Source organism: Chaetodon trifascialis, chromosome 16 (assembly GCF_039877785.1).
Source record: "Chaetodon trifascialis isolate fChaTrf1 chromosome 16, fChaTrf1.hap1, whole genome shotgun sequence".
Lineage (NCBI taxonomy): Eukaryota > Metazoa > Chordata > Actinopteri > Chaetodontiformes > Chaetodontidae > Chaetodon > Chaetodon trifascialis.
Genome location: NC_092071.1, coordinates 12,128,449 through 12,148,593, shown reverse-complemented (window position 1 = coordinate 12,148,593; position 20,145 = coordinate 12,128,449). Strand labels below are relative to the sequence as shown.

At 43.4% G+C, this 20,145-nt stretch overlaps 3 protein-coding genes across 4 annotated transcripts; 2 read left to right on the top strand and 1 right to left on the bottom strand.

The window, feature by feature from the left end:
* Window positions 1-770: 770 nt before the first annotated feature.
* On the bottom strand, window positions 771-6,931 carry mis18a (MIS18 kinetochore protein A). The gene is made up of 5 exons (XM_070983359.1): window positions 6,619-6,931; window positions 5,230-5,296; window positions 4,106-4,228; window positions 3,609-3,711; window positions 771-999 (listed from the first exon to the last, which is right to left on the bottom strand). Exons 1-5 carry the CDS (start codon window positions 6,929-6,931, stop codon window positions 931-933), a joined length of 675 nt encoding a protein of 224 aa, XP_070839460.1. The 3' UTR covers window positions 771-930.
* Window positions 6,932-7,824: 893 nt separating this feature from the next.
* On the top strand, window positions 7,825-11,055 carry haus1 (HAUS augmin-like complex, subunit 1). The gene is made up of 9 exons (XM_070983324.1): window positions 7,825-7,978; window positions 8,065-8,239; window positions 8,592-8,727; window positions 8,803-8,937; window positions 9,129-9,252; window positions 10,326-10,391; window positions 10,478-10,549; window positions 10,750-10,797; window positions 10,907-11,055. Exons 1-9 carry the CDS (start codon window positions 7,826-7,828, stop codon window positions 10,949-10,951), a joined length of 954 nt encoding a protein of 317 aa, XP_070839425.1. The 5' UTR covers window position 7,825; the 3' UTR covers window positions 10,952-11,055.
* Window positions 11,056-12,897: 1,842 nt separating this feature from the next.
* On the top strand, window positions 12,898-18,650 carry eva1c (eva-1 homolog C (C. elegans)). Of its 2 annotated transcripts, XM_070983223.1 has the most exons (8): window positions 12,898-13,289; window positions 14,561-14,754; window positions 14,961-15,084; window positions 15,277-15,429; window positions 16,323-16,466; window positions 17,514-17,591; window positions 17,675-17,770; window positions 17,852-18,650. In XM_070983223.1, exons 1-8 carry the CDS (start codon window positions 13,175-13,177, stop codon window positions 18,232-18,234), a joined length of 1,287 nt encoding a protein of 428 aa, XP_070839324.1. In that variant the 5' UTR covers window positions 12,898-13,174; the 3' UTR covers window positions 18,235-18,650. The 2 variants fall into 2 exon arrangements, with proteins under 2 accessions (XP_070839324.1, XP_070839325.1); XM_070983224.1 differs by lacking the exon at window positions 17,514-17,591.
* The last annotated feature ends 1,495 nt before the right edge of the window (window positions 18,651-20,145 follow it).

Below are 20,145 nucleotides of genomic sequence, written 5' to 3'. Positions count from 1 at the left end.
AATCCTTTATGTTCGACTGACAACAATGAAATCCATTTTTTTTTTTAAATCGAGCCTTTGGTGAACACTTTATTATACAAAAATACAAAAAAAGCTTGTACAAGTGTGGACAGACAAAACAAAGATAAATGAGTGTGTAATAACAAATGAGAGACTGCAAACTGCTCGAACGATTTGGCCAGATTTGAGACAAAGGCAGAACGGTCCGTGGAAATAACAGAGAAAAGGTAAAAACCTTGTTTCAATACAAGTTCACTTCTGGCCACAACAAGGCAGCGGAAAAGTACATCTAGCAATCCTTCAAGGCTCCATGCTAGAACAGGAGAACAAAGAGTGAGAGAGAGAGTGAGAGAGAGAGAGAGAGAGAGAGAGAGAGAGAGAGAGAGAGAGAGAGAGAGTGTGTGTGTGTGTGTGTGTGTGTGTGTGTGTGTGTGTGTGTGTGTGTGTGTGTGGCCAGATCAATATGGCATTGTGCTGAGTGTGCAGCCTGCCTGATGAAATCCTGCACAAATAAACATGCTGCACATAGCACGCATTCAGTCTGCGCTGAGACAAACGCAGAGGATGGTGCCATGAGCCACGGGAGGCGAGCTGACAACATGATTGATTACAAGTGCAGGCAGTCTTTGTTTCACCATCGGTAATCAGGACAAAGCAGAGAGGAAGCTGTGTGTGTGTGTGTGTGTGTGTGTGTGTGTGTGTGTGTGTGTGTGTGTGTGTGTGTGTGTGTGTGTGTGTGTGTGTGTGTGTGTGTGTGTGTGTGCGTGTGTGCAGAAGGTGAGGCTAGGACAACGTGTTACTGAGGGAATGTGGCTATGATAGAGATGTAAGCGCTAATGTAAAGGTAAAGATGAGGATAGAAGATATGCAATCCTCATGTTCCAACGCTTGGACCAAGCACCCACCCTGACAAGTTAATGTCCGTTACCGTCATCCCTCCTGAAGGCCAGCTTCGATCTCTTCCAGCCTGTGCGCCATGGACAAGGCCAGCATTTTCATCTGGGGAAGGAGGGTGGACGGGCAGGAGAGATGGGGAAGGGTTCGAGGATGTGAAGATGAACAGCAAGGTCAGAAAAATGAGTGGATATGAAGGGGTGACAATGGGGAAGAGACGAAGGGGGGAAATAAACAGGTGGGAAATGAAGGGAGCAGCAGGAAGCAGTGAGGAAGAAAGAGGGGAGGAGTAAAGATAATTAGAAAAGGGGGACAGCGAGGGAGAATGACGAAACCCAGAGGGGAAGTAGTCAGGGATGGATGGGTATGGGGAGGATGGAGGGGGGGGGGAGTGGGAGGGGTGGTGGAGACAGGTCAGTGAGTGTACAAGATGAAAAACCCAAACAAGTGTCTACGAGTCAGACGGACAGACAGAATACATTAAGAATGGCGGCAGGGGTGACGAGCACCTTCATCAGATACAGTACAGCCGAGGACAAAGAAGGCGAGTGAGGGGCCGACGTGACGTCACCTGAAATCTAAGCACCAATGTCAAAGCAACTTTTTTCAATACTTTACTTTGAGGAATAGAATAACTAAATAAAATAAGTATGCACTGTGTTCAATTTGTTGATTCATAATCTGTCAATCTCTTTTTCGGTTGATTGATTCGTCCATAAAATGTCGGCAAACACTGAAAAGTTCCTGGAACAAGTTGCCTCATCCTAAGGTGACCTCTTCATTGTTTGTTTCATCTGACCACAATCCAAAAATACTCAATTTATAATGATTTAACTGGGGAAAACAGCAAATCTTCACAGCACAGCTGAAAGGCCTTCACAAATGACAATTACTGAAATTAATTACGTTAATTAATACTCGGCTGATCAAGTAATCAATGAACTAATTATTTTTGCATCAAAAGGAAATCAGGCATTTCAAATGTTGAATTTATGAATGTTAAATAGTCGAAACACAAGCAGCGCTTCAATAAAATCCAGTCTAAAAGTGGAAAACACTTTTCATCACATGATCAACAGCTTTCAATACCACCAAAATTTTGCTACCTACATGAGTTGTGGAGGGAAAAGCTGTTACATACCACTCATAGCAAACATGGAACTGGACATTTTGCCAAAAATATGAGCATGTAAGCAATCGGTAAAGCTCAAACTGAATGCTAACAGAAACAAATTAAAGCAGACCTTGTCGGTAAAAAAGCCTTAATGATTTCTGCTGACAGACTCATTTTCAGCACAGACCTATAATCTTGTAACAATGCAGCAACGGTTAATGATGGATAACAGCTGAAGAAACCACCTCAAATTAATACAATCAGTGCGTCGCTGTAGTGCGATTCATCTTCAGCCAACTCACGCAGGGAATAAACACAGTCAATGACGAGGTAGATTTAAGTGGTAACCTACATATTAAGCAAAGAGAATTTAAGGTAAGCCTTGTTTCATTACACCACACCCTCGTGCACCTCTTTGTTTGACTGGCACGTGGTGTGGCAACAGTATTAAAGCAATAACGTGAGCTTCATCAGTTTAACACGTTTTCTGTATGTGACATGGAAACTATCCAAGTAACAGACAATAACAAATTAATGGCATGATAATTGATGTGCTGATCCACAGAGAAAGACAAGAACTCTCCTCAACGACTTAATAGCATACCTGATGCTGCTTTCTCACGTGAAGCTTTTTTTTTGGGCTTGTTTAATAAGTGGGACAAGCATTTCAAAATAAACTGTTGCATAGATAACATCTCATAAAACAATGGATCAATTGTCACCTGCAGGCAGTCCCAGCCTCACTTTGCAGAAAAACAAAATACCACACAGGCATCCAGCTACAGTGACAAAAACACTTCATGATCAAAACATGTTTTTCCTCCAACAAAGATTCCTCAACATGCACTCTGCCACATCTATTGTCCTTGGTGCAAGAGTGTGGGGGGCTGGCAGGTGCTCCTGAGCACTATCGCCACCTACTGGCCAATCTGTGGTTTCAGGGATATTTTTTAAACAAAGGGTGATTTAAGATGAACTTTGCCAATCACTGCACCAGTTGATGAAAAATGTAAGAAACCTCTAAATTCTCACAATAATAATAATGCTCATGTCGCAAACAGCAAGGGTTTATTCAAAGTGCAAATACACAGAAAATTCTAAATGAATTTAGATGTTAAGACTGAAACTTAAAGAAAATATCCTTCTCTATTTTTAATGTAATCTAAAGAGGTATAGACAATAAATCCGTTTGCAGGGGACGACATGGAGAGATGAGGTAATGTCTGATACAAACGTCTGCCCGTCACAGGAGAGAGGGCTTCCCAGAACTAAGCTGATGTCATCATTAGTACAACCTGTGCATTGATAATCAATGAGAGAGAGACGCTCTAAGGCAATGTGAGAGCACTGGCAGCAAGACAACGCAGCACAGAGAGTAGTGAGTCGCGCCATAAGTGGCAACGTGCAGGTCAGATTTGCAGTTTTTCATCATTTTTACACAATAATACAATATTAAGGACTTAACTTTAGCTTTGTTGGATGAATCGGATACTGCAGTGAGCTTTAGAGCAGATATTCTGCTCGGCTGGTGAAATATTTTATCTTACAGCAATGCAATATGAGAAGAAACAGACAAAGAAAAGCAGCAGCAGTAAGTTACCTCTGACAGCTGTTGTTCAACAATGCCTCTGTACTCCAGCGTGACCGGCTGCTCATTGGGGCCCTCTGCTGCCAACATCTGGCTTGCAGAGCCAAACACATAGCTGGAAAAGAGTCACAGTATAATATCAGGGTGCTAAATGCAGGTGCAGAGGGTGTATGCACCATTAACAGCTGCACAAATAATGAAATTCAAGGCAATTTCCCAACATAAACACTACCTGTGTGCAGCTCATCATGTTCAGTGGATGCCATATTTAGTGGTGTGGACTGGATTGTTGGTTTTAAATATTAATGTTATCAACTTTTAAATAACTTCAAAGGGGACAATTTCAGTGGAGACCACCTTCTCAGATAATGAGTAGAGCTGACTCGAGTGAAATTGCACCTGCATGCTTTTACAGTCGTGTTTTGAGCGTCACACTTGAAAAATTGATCAAAATTACACAATTACAACTGATGTATGTCTTTATATTGCTACCCAAGCCCTGAACATACCTGTCGATGTCTGCTACATTGAAACAGAATGTGAATCTCTTGTAGTCCAGTTTCTTTGGCGTGGATGAGTAAACCATGCCAACCACAGACTGGCAGCCTCGACAGAACAGATCCACGATCAGACTACGGAGTGAAAATTACAGACAAAAAGAAGCCCAAATGAGTACGTAGGACAGATTTAATCCAACATGTTAATAAAAGGACCAATGCCATTGTTTTTCTAAGAAGTCTCATAACTTTAACACAATAAGTAAGCTTGTCTTAGTTTGGTAGCTTGATGGTGTCTTGGCTTGTTCACAGTCATTGTTAAGAAAGACCAGGTGATGCAGATTCCAAAGCTTTATGAATACTGGACTCCCACAAAGCAGGAGAAGGCTGAAAATGAAAGTGTTTTCAGGTAGTAAATCGGGTAATTACGAAACGGCAGTTAAGAGGAATATTGGAGGTCAAGCTGGGGTCTGGAAAACCAAGAACACATTGAGGGAGAATAGCTCATTGGACTCCCAAAACGCAAATCAAGACCCCTGTTTGACTGCAAAGGACCTTCAGGGAGATTGAGCAGACTCTGGTGTGGTGGTGCACTGTTCTACTGTGCAGCGACACGTGCACAAATATGACCTTCGTGGAAGAGTCATCAGAGGAAAACCTTTGCTGGAAGGGTGCAGGATTTCATGAAAACAGCACCTCTCTGACTGCTCAGCATAGGAGTGGATCAATCGCACTTTGGGCTTATGTTGCAGCCAGTGGCACATGGGACATTTCAGCAGCAGAGGGAAGCGTGGATTCAATTACATACCAGCAAATTCTGGGAGCAAACACAACACCTTCTGTAAAAGATGAAAAGAGGATGGCTTCGATATTAAAAAATGACCCTAATCAAGAACATGTGACAAGCCCCCAAACAGGAAATGAAAGACTCTTTTCACAGTTACAGAAATTTTGACCAAGGGTTCCCAAACTTTTGCATACCACTATATAATATCAAGTCTGCCGGGCAATCCTGCAGCGTAATGACTTTCAATTTTGTTGCTTAAAGTACATTTTGCCAATATTACTTCTGTATTTCTACTCTTTTTACTTTACTTACTCTTTTTTTAATGTGTTCTTTCCTGTGCAGGACTTACCAGGGAGCTCCTTTGATTACTTCATACAGGCGATTATCCTTTCCGATTAAGACGTTGTCTGTGACCCCTGAGACCAAAACATCACAAACATGTCAGCAGCACAATACATGCATTGTATACATCAGCGGTCCCCAACCCTTTTTGCACCACGGACTGGTTCCACGTAAAGCATTAAGTTGGTGGAGCGTCATAGAAACAAATAACAAATTATTAAAAATCCAGCTCATCACTACACTGAATGTAGCTGTTGTAATTAGTGGGAGCCCTGCGCTTGTTTTTCTTCAACGGGAAGGCTTCATTGTCTCATTTTGTGAGTCTGTCGCCACATATTATGCAGAGCGGGCTTTGTGCGTGAGAATCACCTGAAGCAATAAACCCGTATTTTAAGTAGGACTGCTGATATTCTCTCTTAAATGCAGCTTTCTTTTTCTTGGAAGTTGTATGCTCTTCTTCTTCTGTCTCATCATTTGGCCTTTTCCCCTTTTCGAAGAAGCTCTCCAAAGTCGTTTGTTTTTAACTCATTTTTGCTAGCTTGTGGGCTTACTTTTTTACTACCGTATCATGTGACCGAAAATTAAATGTGTTATTATTATCATTATTATTATTATTATTATTATTATTATTATTATTATTAGTGTGTGCCTGTCCTGGGTTAGTCCTGGGTCGGATTCCGGGTCAGTCCCGGCAAAGTCCCGCAATTTACCCGGGATCGACCCAGAAATTTTGCGGGACATTGCCGAGACCGACCCGGAACTTTACTGGGACTTTCTCGGATCGACCCGGAAATTTTCCGGGTCTCTCTCTCTCTCTCTCTCTCTCTCTCTCTCTGTGTGTGTGTGTGTGTGTGTGTGTGTGTGTGTGTGTGTGTGTGTGTGTGTGTGTGTGTGTGTGTGTGTGTGTGTCGGGTCAGATCCCTGGGTACTGACCTCCAGAAGCTTATTCAAAACTCTGCAGCTCGACTATGAACCAGAACCACGAGCAGAGAGCACATTAGTTTTAGCTGCTCTGCACTGTGTGTGTTTGACATGTGTACAGAGGCACAGGCTGATACACCTGACTCTGGTGATCAATAAAATATTTTGTATTCAGTCTCTCTGTGCGGCCCGGTACCAAATGGCCCACGGACCCGGTACTTGGGGACCGCTGGTATACATGACTTTCAAGTGAATAAAATTCCCGACCTCTACAGCTGCACTTGAATGCACCATTTTATCTCTACTTTTCAGCCAATCTGCTTTTTAAAAACGGCTTTTTGTGACGTTATACGTGAAATCACGTTCACGTGAAAATGTTACAGATCCCAAAGCATTTATGTCTCTCTCGAAATTGCTTTCTGGACTTTCAATTTTCAGCTTGGGCACAACAAGAAAAACTAAAAGCCAGACTCACGCTTTAGTCTTATTTGGTTTTGCCCATCTTCAGTTCCATCCCAGGACAATGAATCCCCAACAGGTAACTTGCACTTTGCGCAGATAAACACCAAAGGTCCGTCGTCACTGTCCTCCTCTTCCTCCGCTTGGCCAAACGTCTTCCCTTCGACCGCGGTAGAGTCAGAAATGAACGCTTCAAATGTGGTGTTTAAACTATTCTGTCGGTGTTTTAACGGCCTTTCTTCGACGTCGGTGGAGTCGATACTGAACTCTTCGAACCTGTTGATTAAACTTTTCTGTCGGTGCTTTAACTGCTTTTCTCTCGCCGCCATTTCTACTTCTTGTATCCCAAACGAGCTATTCGAAACAGCCCCTTTCGAACTTGCGCGGGTGCCTGACAGTGAAGAGGAGATCCCTAAGGCATCGCACGACGCGAGATGTTTACTTGTTAGTACTTCCGCTTTCGTCTACTACAGAAGCGCCTACAAAGAGACGACCCCGGTGATTTTTGTTTTGTTTTTGTTTGGTTTTTTAGGTTTATGAACTGTAATACTTTAAGAAATGAGACTGAATGTGTGTAGGCGGATGGAATAAAAAATTTTGTTTATGCTATGATGTTTTAATGTTTGTTATGAGTAAGCGGTTTTTCTAAAGATTTTTTTTAAGAGAGTAGTCTTATCCTCAGTCTATATCATATTTATTGTTGAATGCTGGATAGCGCTAGTAAGTGGCTTTGTTTCAAATGTGCTGTACATGAATATTGATATTACAGTGGTGAGCAGAAGTTTTCCCCTTTCTCTGCTGTGTCAGATAAAATAAAATAAAATAAAATAAAATAAAATAAAATAACATATTTTTTTTAAAAAACACTGATCATTCATTCATTCATTCATTCATTCGTTCGTTCGTTCATTCATTCATTCTATCGTTCATGTGTTTCTCAGAATCCCTGCTCGGGGAACCAACGTGAAGTATCTTGGACTATCGTTTGTCTTTGGCAGCCCAGAGGAAACGTGAACCGGATAAACTTTGCAATATTGTCAGATTTATTATCTTGTATTTACGTAATTTGTCACCCGTTTTGTTTTATTGATTTACTGCACACAAATTATTGTCACAAAATTTCCTCCTACTTTTTAATTTTGTTTAAAAATGTTAATCTTTATTGTTACCAAAACTAGCTTGGACATTGCGCTAACGTCTCATTGGCTGTTACCCCGGAAGTTATGCGGACGATTTGGGGTAGCGCGAAAGCACAGAGTAAGAAGTGTTGTAGTTTTTCCCTAAGGACTGCTGGAGTAACTCAAAGTTTTAAGAAGCTAGTTTTCTGTGGTTTCACAACCGCCTTTTCATTCGCCATGTGTGACAAGATCAAGAAGGTAAGTTCAGTTTCTTTCTACTACGTTTTAAGTTAAGTGACTACCATTGGCCTTTGTTTTTCATCCGGTTTCGTGTCGCTCCTTAGGTGAACAGCTGGCTCAGCACAGTGTTTGGAGATCAGCCGGTGCCGCACTTTGAGGTCAACACGAGGACAGTGGATATACTGTACCAGCTGGCGCAGTCCAGTGAAGCCCGGTGCAGTGACACAGCTCTCCTCTTAGAAGACCTCAAACAGAAAGCATCCGAGTATCAGGCCGAGGGTGAGCAGCTGACAGGCACCACAGTTAGATTTACAACCAACAGTAACACTTATTTTAAAGGATAACTCCATCATTTCTCTCAGGTATGATAGCATTACACTCTTTAAAGTAAAAGAAAGTGCTAAAGTGCTAAATCCTGGGAGTAAAGTGACATTGCAATAAAGTCTAAGGTGGAAATGATATATGAGTGATCAGGCAGGTTCATTCAGGCTGATTCAGCATCTTTACATGCTTCACTTTGCTGTATACAGTTTAGTCAACTGTAAATAACACTGTTGTCCATGAATTCACTGCACAGACTATTCACAGCATTAACAGCATCACAGAACTCAGCTGTGTTTCCTCCATCCAGGAGCTCATCTCCAGGATGTTCTTCTGCAAGGCGTTGGCCTGTCCGGTGCAAGCTTGTCAAAGCCTGCTTCTGACTACTTGTCTGCTTTAGTGGACACAGCTATGGTGCTTGGAGTCAGAGACACATCACTTGGCAGGTACAAACTGCAATTGCACCGCTGAAGTTGATTTTCTGTTATGAGGAGTGTCCCTGATGAGCCTGCCTTGTCTAGCTTTATGCCTGCAGTGAACAACCTCACCAACGAACTTCTGGAAGCAGAGAAGTCAAACAGGAGGCTTGAGAGGGAACTCAGGGCGCTCAGGAAGAGACTTGGTGCTGTTCTGGTGCTGCGGAGCAACTTGCAAGAGTAAGAACGTGGATTACACCTGGTCCTGAATCTGTATCTGGATATGTTATCTGGTTAATATCAGATAAGATCAGATCAGATCTTGCCTTTGCGTTAACGCCAATCATTGTATGTTTGCATGTCAGAATTCCAAATTCCAGTCACGTACATGCTGTACTTCATCTGTAATCAGTGATCTTAATTGTCTGTAGAGACGTCAGCAAAACTGTCAAATCTCAGGCAGTGGAGAGCGCTAAAGCAGAGGAGAGACTGCTCAACATGGATTTTGTGACGGCAAAGGCTAAAGAACTTGGCAACAGACGGGAGAGGGCAGAGGTATGTGGTGGCGTTATACCTGTACAGGTAATAGCTGCACAGTGCAAGCTGTGCATTAAGATGTCAAGACATACATTATTTCCTCTTCAAAAAACACTCTGGTTCAAACCTTTCAAATATCTATTTTTGCACATCACATCCATAAGAGGGCAAACCAATACAAGGAAAGACATACTGCTTGAGATGCCTTTTTGTTAAAGAGTAGGATCCTTATTTAACCAGAAACAGCTGTTAAACTGCTCTCACCAAAGCCACCAGACTCCATTCAAAAAAGCAGTAATTCTGTTACTGTAACACACATTTCATTCAAACTCGACAGGACCAAAATAAAACTCACCAAAGCCTTCCTGGTCCACCTTTCACTGTTCCAGCATTAACCACCAACTCTGGATTGGTTGAAATAAACTCTTAATTCACCAAATCAGGAGAGGAGAGAGAGGACAGACATCAGAGAAATATTTGATGTAGATATATAGATATTCACATCTAACCAAGGAATTATTTTCACCTGACATCATGACCTGAGATATTTAGACGTCAGACCTTTCCTGGCAAAATTTATGGACAACGAAAACCTGTTTTGTGACTCGAATGTTTCGTTTTTTTTGGCAATTTGAGAGAATATTCAAAAATATTTGTTGACAGCCTTCAATATATGGCATGAAAATATGCAGAGTGCTCCTTTTGCTTTCACCCTGCTTTGTTTCAAATATTCACATCCTGGTGGGAGTTTTGCTTTGGGTAAGAAAATTAAGCAAAATTACACTAATAACAAATTGCTATGCAGCCTGAAGAGGCTGAAATTACTGCTGTCCTCTGCCACCAGTAAGAAGAAAAAACAACCATGGCACAAAAACACTCTGAAGAGTGAACGATGGACAGGATGAGGAGAGTCTTCTAGAAACCTTCTGCTAGTATCTAGCAATGGGAAAGAAGACAAACCTGTGTGTGATAGCTAATGTGCAGATACTGCGTATGAATTTTATTTTTGTTCAGAACGACGGATTATATATTCTGTCATCATCTGTCACAGAGGTTGGGTGGCCTTTAATCTTCTTCTCTCCATCCTGCAGGCTCAGCTCGTATCCAGGAACATGGACAAGTCCATCACCCACCAGGCTATTGTGCAGCTCTCTGAGGTAACTGAAGCACCATCGGGACTGAAAACGTGACACTTTCTGCTGTCGGAGCTTGAAAAGTGTCGTCCTTTTTTTCCTCTCTGTAGGAAGTCACCGTGCTGAAACAAGAAATAATCCCCCTGAAAAAGAAACTGGAGCCTTACATGGACTTAAGCCCGGTATGATAAAGTATAAGTACTTTAACTTTAGGCAAAATGTTTTTATGATGCCATTTTTTGCCGTGTATGTTCACATATGTACATTAGACTCCATTAAACCAACTTGACAGACATGAGCGAATACCTTTAGATATTTGGAATCGACTTCACGTTTCAGTATTTGGCTTCATGAAATGTTTTTACCTTCTCCACCACGACAGAGTCCGTCTCTTGCTCAAGTGAAAATAGAAGAAGCAAAAAGGGAATTGGTGAGTGACAGTTCATTCGACGGTGGGCAAGATGTGTTTTTTTTATTTCTATAATAGAATTAGATATTATATATTTTATTTCGTTGCTGTTTTGTTTCCTCAATTACAGGCTGCGATCGACTCCCAGCTGGAGAAGAATATGGATTTCAAGTGAAAGTCTTTCCCGTTTTGAGCTGTAAATCTTCCTTGTTTGAAACATAATAAAGTAATCATGTTCATGTCTTGGGGACTCTTTCTTGTGTGTAGCAGCAGCCAGCCATCGAGTCCTGGAAATGAAAGTCCATTATGTGCAATCTATGTTCTTTTAATATGCTGATGTTCTAAAATCTATATTAGGGCCCTTTGCATGTTCAGCAACAGTGAGAGCAGGACATACTGACCGCCTCCCTATTTTGAACCTCCCTAAACTGGATGTGTTTGTTCCATCGCAGCTGACTTCTTTGCTTTAGAGGAAAACTTCAAATGTTTTGAAAGAGAAAATCATGACTTTTCTCCCCCTCGGTGGGACCGATTCCTTTTATCTCGTCCTCTTCCTGTTTGTTACTAGACATCATTAACACTAATCAAATGTTTTGTCTCTACGTTCTAGTCTCTGCTATCTAATCCCAACATGCCGTATGAGGATTTTTCTTTGATCAACTTTGTCTACCGGATGCAAACTGATGATCCATCTGTCTGATGCAGCAAACACAAAGAGGAGTTTGTATTTGGATGGCTCCAGTGTGTTGGAAATACTTTTTTTCCTCTCTTTCTGTTTTTTAAAGAAATAACCTGCAATATTTTTTACATTATCTTTGGCACAATGGCATGTTATTACTTTAAATGAGCGTGAACAGTTGTATTATATTAGATATACCTAAATGTTAGCTTGTTTCACCAAACCTCTGCAGTGAATCTATCTACATTCACCTTAAGTGCAAGTCTTTCCTTTTTGACCTATGTGGCTGAAGCTCGAGTTAAAAACAAAATGCACATCTTGAGTTTGACAACAAAATTCCAGAGGCTTTGGAGGGATAACGGCACATGAAAAGGGCTTTTGGAGCCACTCCCTGGGTGCCTAAAGCTAAAGTACAGAGAATGGAAGCAACCAGGGGGCCTGTTGTCCAGTTTGTATGCAAAATATCACCTCTCAGTTCTTCCCCCTGCCCGCTCTCCCTCCGTGGAGACCCCAACGTCTCTGTCAGTTTGACTGTTGTAGGTCTGCGCTGTGGTCTGACATGGAGATTGAGCGGTTACCATGGAGTGGGTCATGGATGTGGGCCGGGGAGCAATTTACCCAGTAGGCCTCCTGCTTCATTCAAAGGCACCATGGTTAGGGCATTGACAGTTTATGAAAAGAAACAGAGTCAAAATATCATTCACTTGAAACCATCTTAGATTAAAAAACAAGAAAAAAGGATCTGACTTTGGGGACACAGACCCACACGAAGCATCATCAACACAAAGCGAATGTTTTCATTCACTGGCACTTTTTTTTTTTTTTGCATTTTGATTCAAAGTTTGCTCTCTGGAGCAAAAGTTTTCACAATGTGCCACGCCAGGTGTATGTTAAACATCTCTCCATCTCTTCCTGTTTATACTCCACATTATTCATATTGCATGTCAAACACAGTGAGGCTGGGTCTGAGAAAAATCAAGAAAAACAAAATAAAATAAAACAGCCCTAAAAAAAAAAAAAAAAAGTCTAGTTAAACTCAAATAAACGACAGAAATAATCATGAAAGCGATTCTGCAGAGAGGGAAACACACACAAAGGCTCATTTATTGCTTCTATCTAAATAATATGAAACGAAAAATCACACTATAAGAAGTATCCGACGTTAAAAACAGCACCTTTAACTGGCACCTGTGAGGTTATAAGAGGCAGAGGAGTGAAAGAAAGAAAAGCGCATGAGAAACTTCACAGAATGAAGCATTTTGCCATAATCCAAAAAGCAAACACGCGCCTCATGGGGGGGGGGCTCCTGCCAGTGCGTCATAGCATTGAGTGTGTCGCCCCTCTTCCCTTTAAAATAGTTTTACCTGCCACGCCCACACAATAACTCCCACTCAGCTGTTACTGTAAGACGCTTTTAGTTTCCACATGCGTTTATTCACAAATCGGCGCTGCTGGGCGGCAGGAGAGTCGGCCTGGGAGGATCTCCACGCGTCCGATGAGCCGCCTCGTCTGTCAGTTTTGAGCAACTTGTTGCGCAGCTGCTATTTCTAACCTCCTCTGTGGTCCATTACTGCGCAGGGAGAGACGCCGTGTTGTGCTCCATCGGTGGTGTTTTCTGTGAGGGGAGACAGATGGATGAGGCGGGGGGCTTTCTTTATGAAGTCCTGCAGCCTGCAGCGGAGTTTTGAGTCGCTTTGATATGATCTCAGGAGGCAGGCGATGCGGACCATGAGCTGGACGCGTCCTTGCTACGGACTGGACTGGAGCCACAGCCTCTTCTACCTGACTTTACTGCTGTGGACCAGACGCATGAATGGACTGGCTGACTTTTCAAGTAAGATGAGGAGGAGGAGGAGGAGGAGGAGGAGGAGAGGATGCACAGGGAGGAGGAGGAGGAGGAGGGGGATAAATAAGAGTGGTCAAAACTCAAGTGAAAGTGTTGTCTAGTGTTGGTGAGCTCTGCTATAAGTGGTGTAATAATAGCTCCAGTGAAACATAGATGATGGGTGGTGTAATAGATAATGTGGTTCCAGTCTTTTTCACATTGGCAGTGTTCCTAAAATACCCGCCATATGTCCCAAAGACCCTGCTTTAGATTTGGCACAGACCTGCACACCTGTCTGAGAGGCCATGATGTAGAAGAGCGTGAGATGTCTTATTTTATGTTCCTTCATAGTAGAGAGTGTCTCGTTATGTACAACAGAATGTTTACAGACTGGCACCAATCTCTTCACTCAATGAAGTTAGATATCAGTCATTCTGTCTATATCAGGGCAGCCCAAAGTGGGGTCTGGGGGCCAAAGTTGGTCCGCCATAAGGTGCAATTTTGTTGTTTGCTTTTGGCCCATGGCCCACCAATATGTTTCAGTTTTGGCCCTCCAGAGGAAAAAATCTGTGCATACGTTGTCTAAATTGATCACTTCTGGGCTCTTTTCCACAAGACAAACGATGCAAACATGTCAAGATAAACGACTTTGAGTCGGAGGTAACTTAATCACATCTGCACGCCATGCAACAAAGGTGGGTCTGATTAGGCTGAATGCCAGTTGGCGGAGTTTGCCACCCAGGAAAGAGAACTGGCAGGGAGCGCTTGGTGATGGGTGAGTTTTCAAAGCAACATGAGACAACTGACAGAGCTCCAAAGAGGCCAAACAAGCTGATCTGAAAAATCTCTATCCCTGGAAGTAATCTGGAAGGACTTAGTGAGGCCCCTGGAAACACGCCCTCCCTTAGAGGGTCCCTTTGGATCTGTATTTAAGTGGATTTAAAGGGGCACTCCAGCAATTTTGTATTGCACTTCCATAAAGTTCAGGCACTCACAAGAGACAGATAATAAAAAATAATGGTGAAAATTGAGATGACAGAGGCCTAACTTTCAAACCCCACAACCCCAGTTTGTAACGCAGGCTTTTGGTTAAAAAAATGCAATCCTCACACCCAAGCTGAGACAACCCTGATGACATCATGGGGTTATTTTTTTCAAATTGTGTAGAGATCCCTCCAGAGCCACATTGGAGCACATTAAAGCACAGTTACAGAGTCCCTTTAAGGTGTCTGTACATTTCCATGAGCATTACAGCCTAACCGGCGCTTCCTGTGTCACAGACTACCTGTCCAGGATCATCACCAGTCACTCCGCTCACGCATGTGACGGCCAGCCTCTGCGACTCCACTGCCCGCGTCACTCCACCATCTCCATCCAGTCCGCCTTCTACGGGAGCGGCGCGGCGAGGCTATGCGGGGCAGACCCTCCGCTCAGAGCCCACAACCACAGCTGTTCTGCTTTTACTGCCCTACAGGTGCATTTTATGTATGGGATACGCAGCACTTCTCACCCTCTCTGGGGCACGTGTGTAGTCGGGCGTTCACTGGTTCCAGCTGGTTTACTGGTTTTCTCCCCGTATGTGTGAGATGGGGCACAGCGACAGAGTGCATCACTCTTTCTGCTTCTGATTTACACTGTGCTCACTGTGGACTGGAACATCAAATCCTGTTTGCTGTGCAGAAGCTGTTGTCCGAGTGTCAGAGCCACAGAGATTGCCAGCTGCCCGTCACCCACCTGCTGTTTGGGAAGGACCCCTGCCCCGGCACGGCCAAATACCTCCATGTGGACTACAAGTGTAAACCAAGTGAGTGCAGCAGCTCAGTTCCCATTTCTTTCAACTTGTTCCCAAGCTTCTTATTGTGAACTGATGATCCCTGTTTCAGCCCCCCCCCCCCCCCCCCCCGCCCCCCCAACCTCTCTCAGCATTAACCTCTCAGTTTCCCACAGCCATCATCCCCTTCACCTCTTCATCTTCATTCTTTCCCCCCCCACTCAGCTGAACACAAAAGACATGTGGTGTGTGAGGGGGGGACCATGATCCTGCGCTGTAAGCCCCCCAAGGTTCTCAACATCTATGCAGCTGTCTATGGGAGAAGTCTGGGCCAGACTGACACCTGCCCCTCACACCTAACAAGACCACCCCCATTTGGTGAGTCAACGGGATATTCAGCGTTCTCATATGGTGGCAACTAACAGGTGACATGTTTTTTTACACGGTCAACAATGAAGCCAGGAACACTGTGGAATGCCTTGAGAAACTGCTTTACATAGAGGAAGAGGAAGTTTGAGCACGCCCAACAGGTGATCGATCGATCAGCTCATAGGTTTTACTACTCTGGCAGTTTGCTCCACATTTAATAGGTGCAAGGGTTTCCGTTAAATGACTCTCCATCTGTCAGTGATAATGCAGAATGATGATGATAAGTGTCGGAAATCTCAATTTACTGCTCACTTTAGAGTGGAGCATTGAGTGTCTGGTATGCAGGGGGCAATAAATGAGTAAAGTGATTTCAGATACAGCCTCAGCAGACATTTGGACTTGCCATTTTAGTAAAATCGCAGGTGTTACTAACAACATTAACAATGGTTCTGTTCCATTCATATGTCCCAGTGTGACAGTGAGCTAGCACGCACAATACCAGAACCCTGAAACTACGGCAGCTACCTGGTCTTCATCATCAACTTTATTATTTACGGAAGTTTCCTGCAGTGACGTGTCAAGATGTCCTCTGAGAAAAAGCTCGATGAGTGACGGTTCCATGGAAATATCAGCCATAATCTGCTCACCCAAACCAGAAATGTGCTTTACAAGACAAAGTGATGGGGATTAATGGGACACGTGGCGTTAATGTAAAAGAAACAGAAGTACATACAGCATTACAGCATGCATTACACACACACACACACACACACACACACACACACACACACACACACACACACACACACACACACACACACACACACACTCTCTCTCTCTCTGAAACTCAGCATTTCTTACTCAGTGACTGGCTCTCTGTGCTTCTCTGCTGTTCCCTGCAGAGTGCCTGAACCACGACGCTGTGCACTTGGTGACCAAGTCTTGCTACAGCAAACAGAGGTGTGCTGTCGCCGTCAGTAACCAGACCTTTAGGGACCCCTGCTTTCCAGGAACCAGGAAGTACCTCAGTGTGATCTATTCCTGTGGTAGGACTTCTTTCTGCTTCCTCATTCACAAGATACAGTTACAAGCAGGGTGATGAATTAGAGAGAGAAAATAAATAGGAACTGGCTTAAACGATGTTACGGCTTGCTCACGTCACGTCTGTTTTTGTTTTGGCCTCGTTCATTATGCGATGGTGAACATTTGCAGTTTCCTACTGTCGATTCTTATCCGCCGATCTCAGCCATCAGCTGTTCTTATCGCATCACACCCGACAACACAGTAGCAGGGAATAATAGACCGCGGGTTCAGATTTGCGTGGCTGAGGCTGACATCCTGGAAAACTTCCTACAGTTGGCACAAATGCTAGTGAGGTCATGCAGCAACATTGTTCATGTTTCAAAATTCGAAGCTTTGACTTCGGTCTGGTGCTGGTGTCTGTTGGCTCCGTCTAGCACTAAACAATGTGTGTTGACCTTGTCGACCGGTTATCAACGCAACTGCACAAAAAGCATTCAGAGTCATTTCATCGCGGTTTGAGTTTTTGCAGAGGTTTGGATGTGGGAAGTGCCGATGAATGGTCTCCTTTAGAGTCTCTATTAATGTTTACGTATGTCCACATTTGGTGATTTTTGTATCAGAATGTTTCTGATAAACTGAAGGATTAAGCGTTCCTTTATAGGATGAGCACATTCTCCGACTATTTTAAAAATCCTCTTGGATTAGCTGGAAAATGCATCGTCACACAGCTGAAAACAGGTTGTGTTTCTGAGCGAATGAAAAGTTGACTTTTCAGAGATACACTAGACACTACAAACATATGTTGAGCTTATAGAATATGATGCGTTGCTATATATTAAACAAAGCAACTGTATATAAAATCTACAGCAGTAAATGCAACACACATTAATGCAGCAGTAGTAATAATACAAAAACATCATATACACCGACAGGGATCATTTTACTGCATAATGAGTATTTTACTTTTGATTTTTGAATGCAGGACTTTTACTTGTAGTGGAGTATTATCACACTGTGGTATTAGTACTTTCACTAAAAGGTTTGAGTCTCTTCTGTCTTCCTTCCAATAGTACCACAGACTTTACTAAGAGAGGCAGACCCTCACATATTCAGCTCCACCTCATCTCCTAGTGTGGACACAGAAAAAGGTGACTGCACACTGCCATTTGCTGCAGTTCCAGGCTTTCTGTGGCATTTGATCTCACATCCTAATTACTCATTTTCCCAACAGCTCCTCCTTTAGATCAGGAGGAGCCTTTCCCCAAAGGGTCAGACAGTTCAGGAGCTATGATGAGCAACTCTCTCCTGACCTACGCCTACATCAAAGGTAAACAGTGTTCACATGCATGCACACGCTCATGAATGTGATCCGTCTTTAATGCATCTGCTCCCTTCATTTCCTGCACAGAGCATGCAGAAATGGCGGCGTTGCTTTTCACCTCCAGCGTGTGCGTCGGTCTTCTGCTCACGCTGCTGGCCGTGTCGGTCCGAGTGACCTGCAGAGGGCGCCGGCTCAGAGATCACAGACTCGCACCCAAGTCTCTTAGCCAGACCGTCAACCGCCAGGAGGAGGAGGAGGAGGAGGAGGATGATGATGATGATGAGGACGACGATGACGAGGAAGGAACAGAAAGCTCTTTCATCTCAGCCGCAGAAAGGAAGGCGATATACGGCTGGGAGGAAGTGACTTACGTGAGCGAGGCGGCCGAACGGGCCGAGAGGATTGAGCGCAGAGAGATGATCATTCAGGAGATATGGATGAATGCCTATCTGAATGGCAGCTCATGTTAACTAAACCATGACACCCGGATGCTGTTCAGCATCTTCAGGACTTTTTTCAGGATTCTCTGCAGCAGCTCCCCGCCTCTGACTCTTAACAAAACAACAAACTTTGTGGGGTTTTTTTACATTATAAAGCAGTCTTTTGTGTATTTTGGCATTTTTTGCAGGAGCGCTCAGTTTGTGAAGAATGTAATGTTTGGGTGAAACTGCAGCATCAGCCATTTTTAAAAAGGGTCAACAGGGTTCAAAGCTGTAAAATGGGTGGTCACATAAACTGTAATTGTTTATATGTTGTATTTATTCATATTCACCATCAAATGAAGCTATGATTTCAGGTTGAAATGCTGTGTACTGCGACAACAAGTGTCAAATCACTGTCAAGTCAATTTTATGCATATAGCCAGTATATTTACAATCTATAGAGCATGCAGCATCCTCTATCGTTAGACTAAAAACTCCCCCATAAAACTGTTTAACTGGGAAAAAATGGAAGAAACCTCAGGAAGAGCATGCAGTTCATGTTGTGCGTACAGAACAGGCCAAGTAAAATTACAGTATGAACAAAAAGGATGACGAAATTATTGATAAACATGTAAACATGTATGAAAAATGTTGATCCAGGAGGATGTCAAGCAACTTCCAGAGCACTGAAACAGCCCTGAGCTACATGAGCTCCTCTCCACCATGGAGACCTGGAAAGAGGACTGGCTACACAAAAACACAAGAGGCTAAGGTCAAGCACAGCATGCACACAAGTTGTCGAGAGTTACCGGTGAGCAAACTCTTGTCTTCATATGTTGAGCAGGGTCAATGATCAGCATCTCAGTTTTATCAGGATGCAGGAGCAGGAAGTTACGCGACATCTAGTTTTTCACAGCAGGCAAACAGGCCTCCAACTTAACCGTTAAGGCCTAGCAGCTGAGACACAACCCTGTGGAGAACTTTGGAAAACAATGGAAGGATAGAGACAAGTTGATAATTATCTAAAACCTGGATCAAGGTGTGGTTTCTTGGGTAGAGGTTTAACCACAGCCATCTTAAAGATAGCGGGAACAGCGCCAGCCGCAAGTGATACATTAAAAATACTCAGCATTGGGTCTCACAGATGGGCAGCGATCTTGAAAAAGTTCAGCTGGAAGGGGTCCAGGAGGCAGGTAGGACGGCTGCTTTAAATCCAGGATTGTGTTTATTGTTACTGATTAAGCGAGAGCAATGTGATGCTTTGGCAGCTGACAGAGCATGCTTGTAATTCCATACACTCTCGGCCGTGAGAGATAGAAAGCTTCTCCTGCAGGCCTGCTTAAGAGCACGTGTCTCTGACTGTCTTGTTTGGGTAGAAAGAGGTGCAACTGAATCCGGGAGACTAGAAAGGGCCGTCTGGCACTATCAACAAAGTCAACAGGGCCGGGACCACTGGCCACTGCCCAACAAGTGCAGTTCACATGGAAGGAGCAGTGTGGTGAGTGGTGAACACTTCAGTGCCAACATGACAAGGAGATGCTGGTGGCACTTCAAATTTAATGACACAGTGATCTGACACCATGTGACAGGAGAGACAGTCAGAGTGGAAACCTCCATCCAGTGCGATAGACTGAAGTCAAGGGTGTGAAACCACAAGTATCAAGAAGAGCAGAAAGGCTTTACTTTGAGGATCAAAGGCTTAACTCAGGTGACCAGTGAAATCTCTGATATTAAAGTCTGAGATCAATTCTTCTAAAAATGGGGAATAAGGGTCCGCTGGTCTGTTGAGTGCCACAGGGTGGAATGATTGGAGCCTATTAACACAAGGGCCTAAAATGAGTTGGTTAAACATCAAGTTTGTAGGTTAAAATGAAAACACTGAGGCAACAGCCTGGGCAACATAGATTTGATATTAATATGGGGAAGCTTCATTTAATTGTGAGAAAACATTTGATTTAT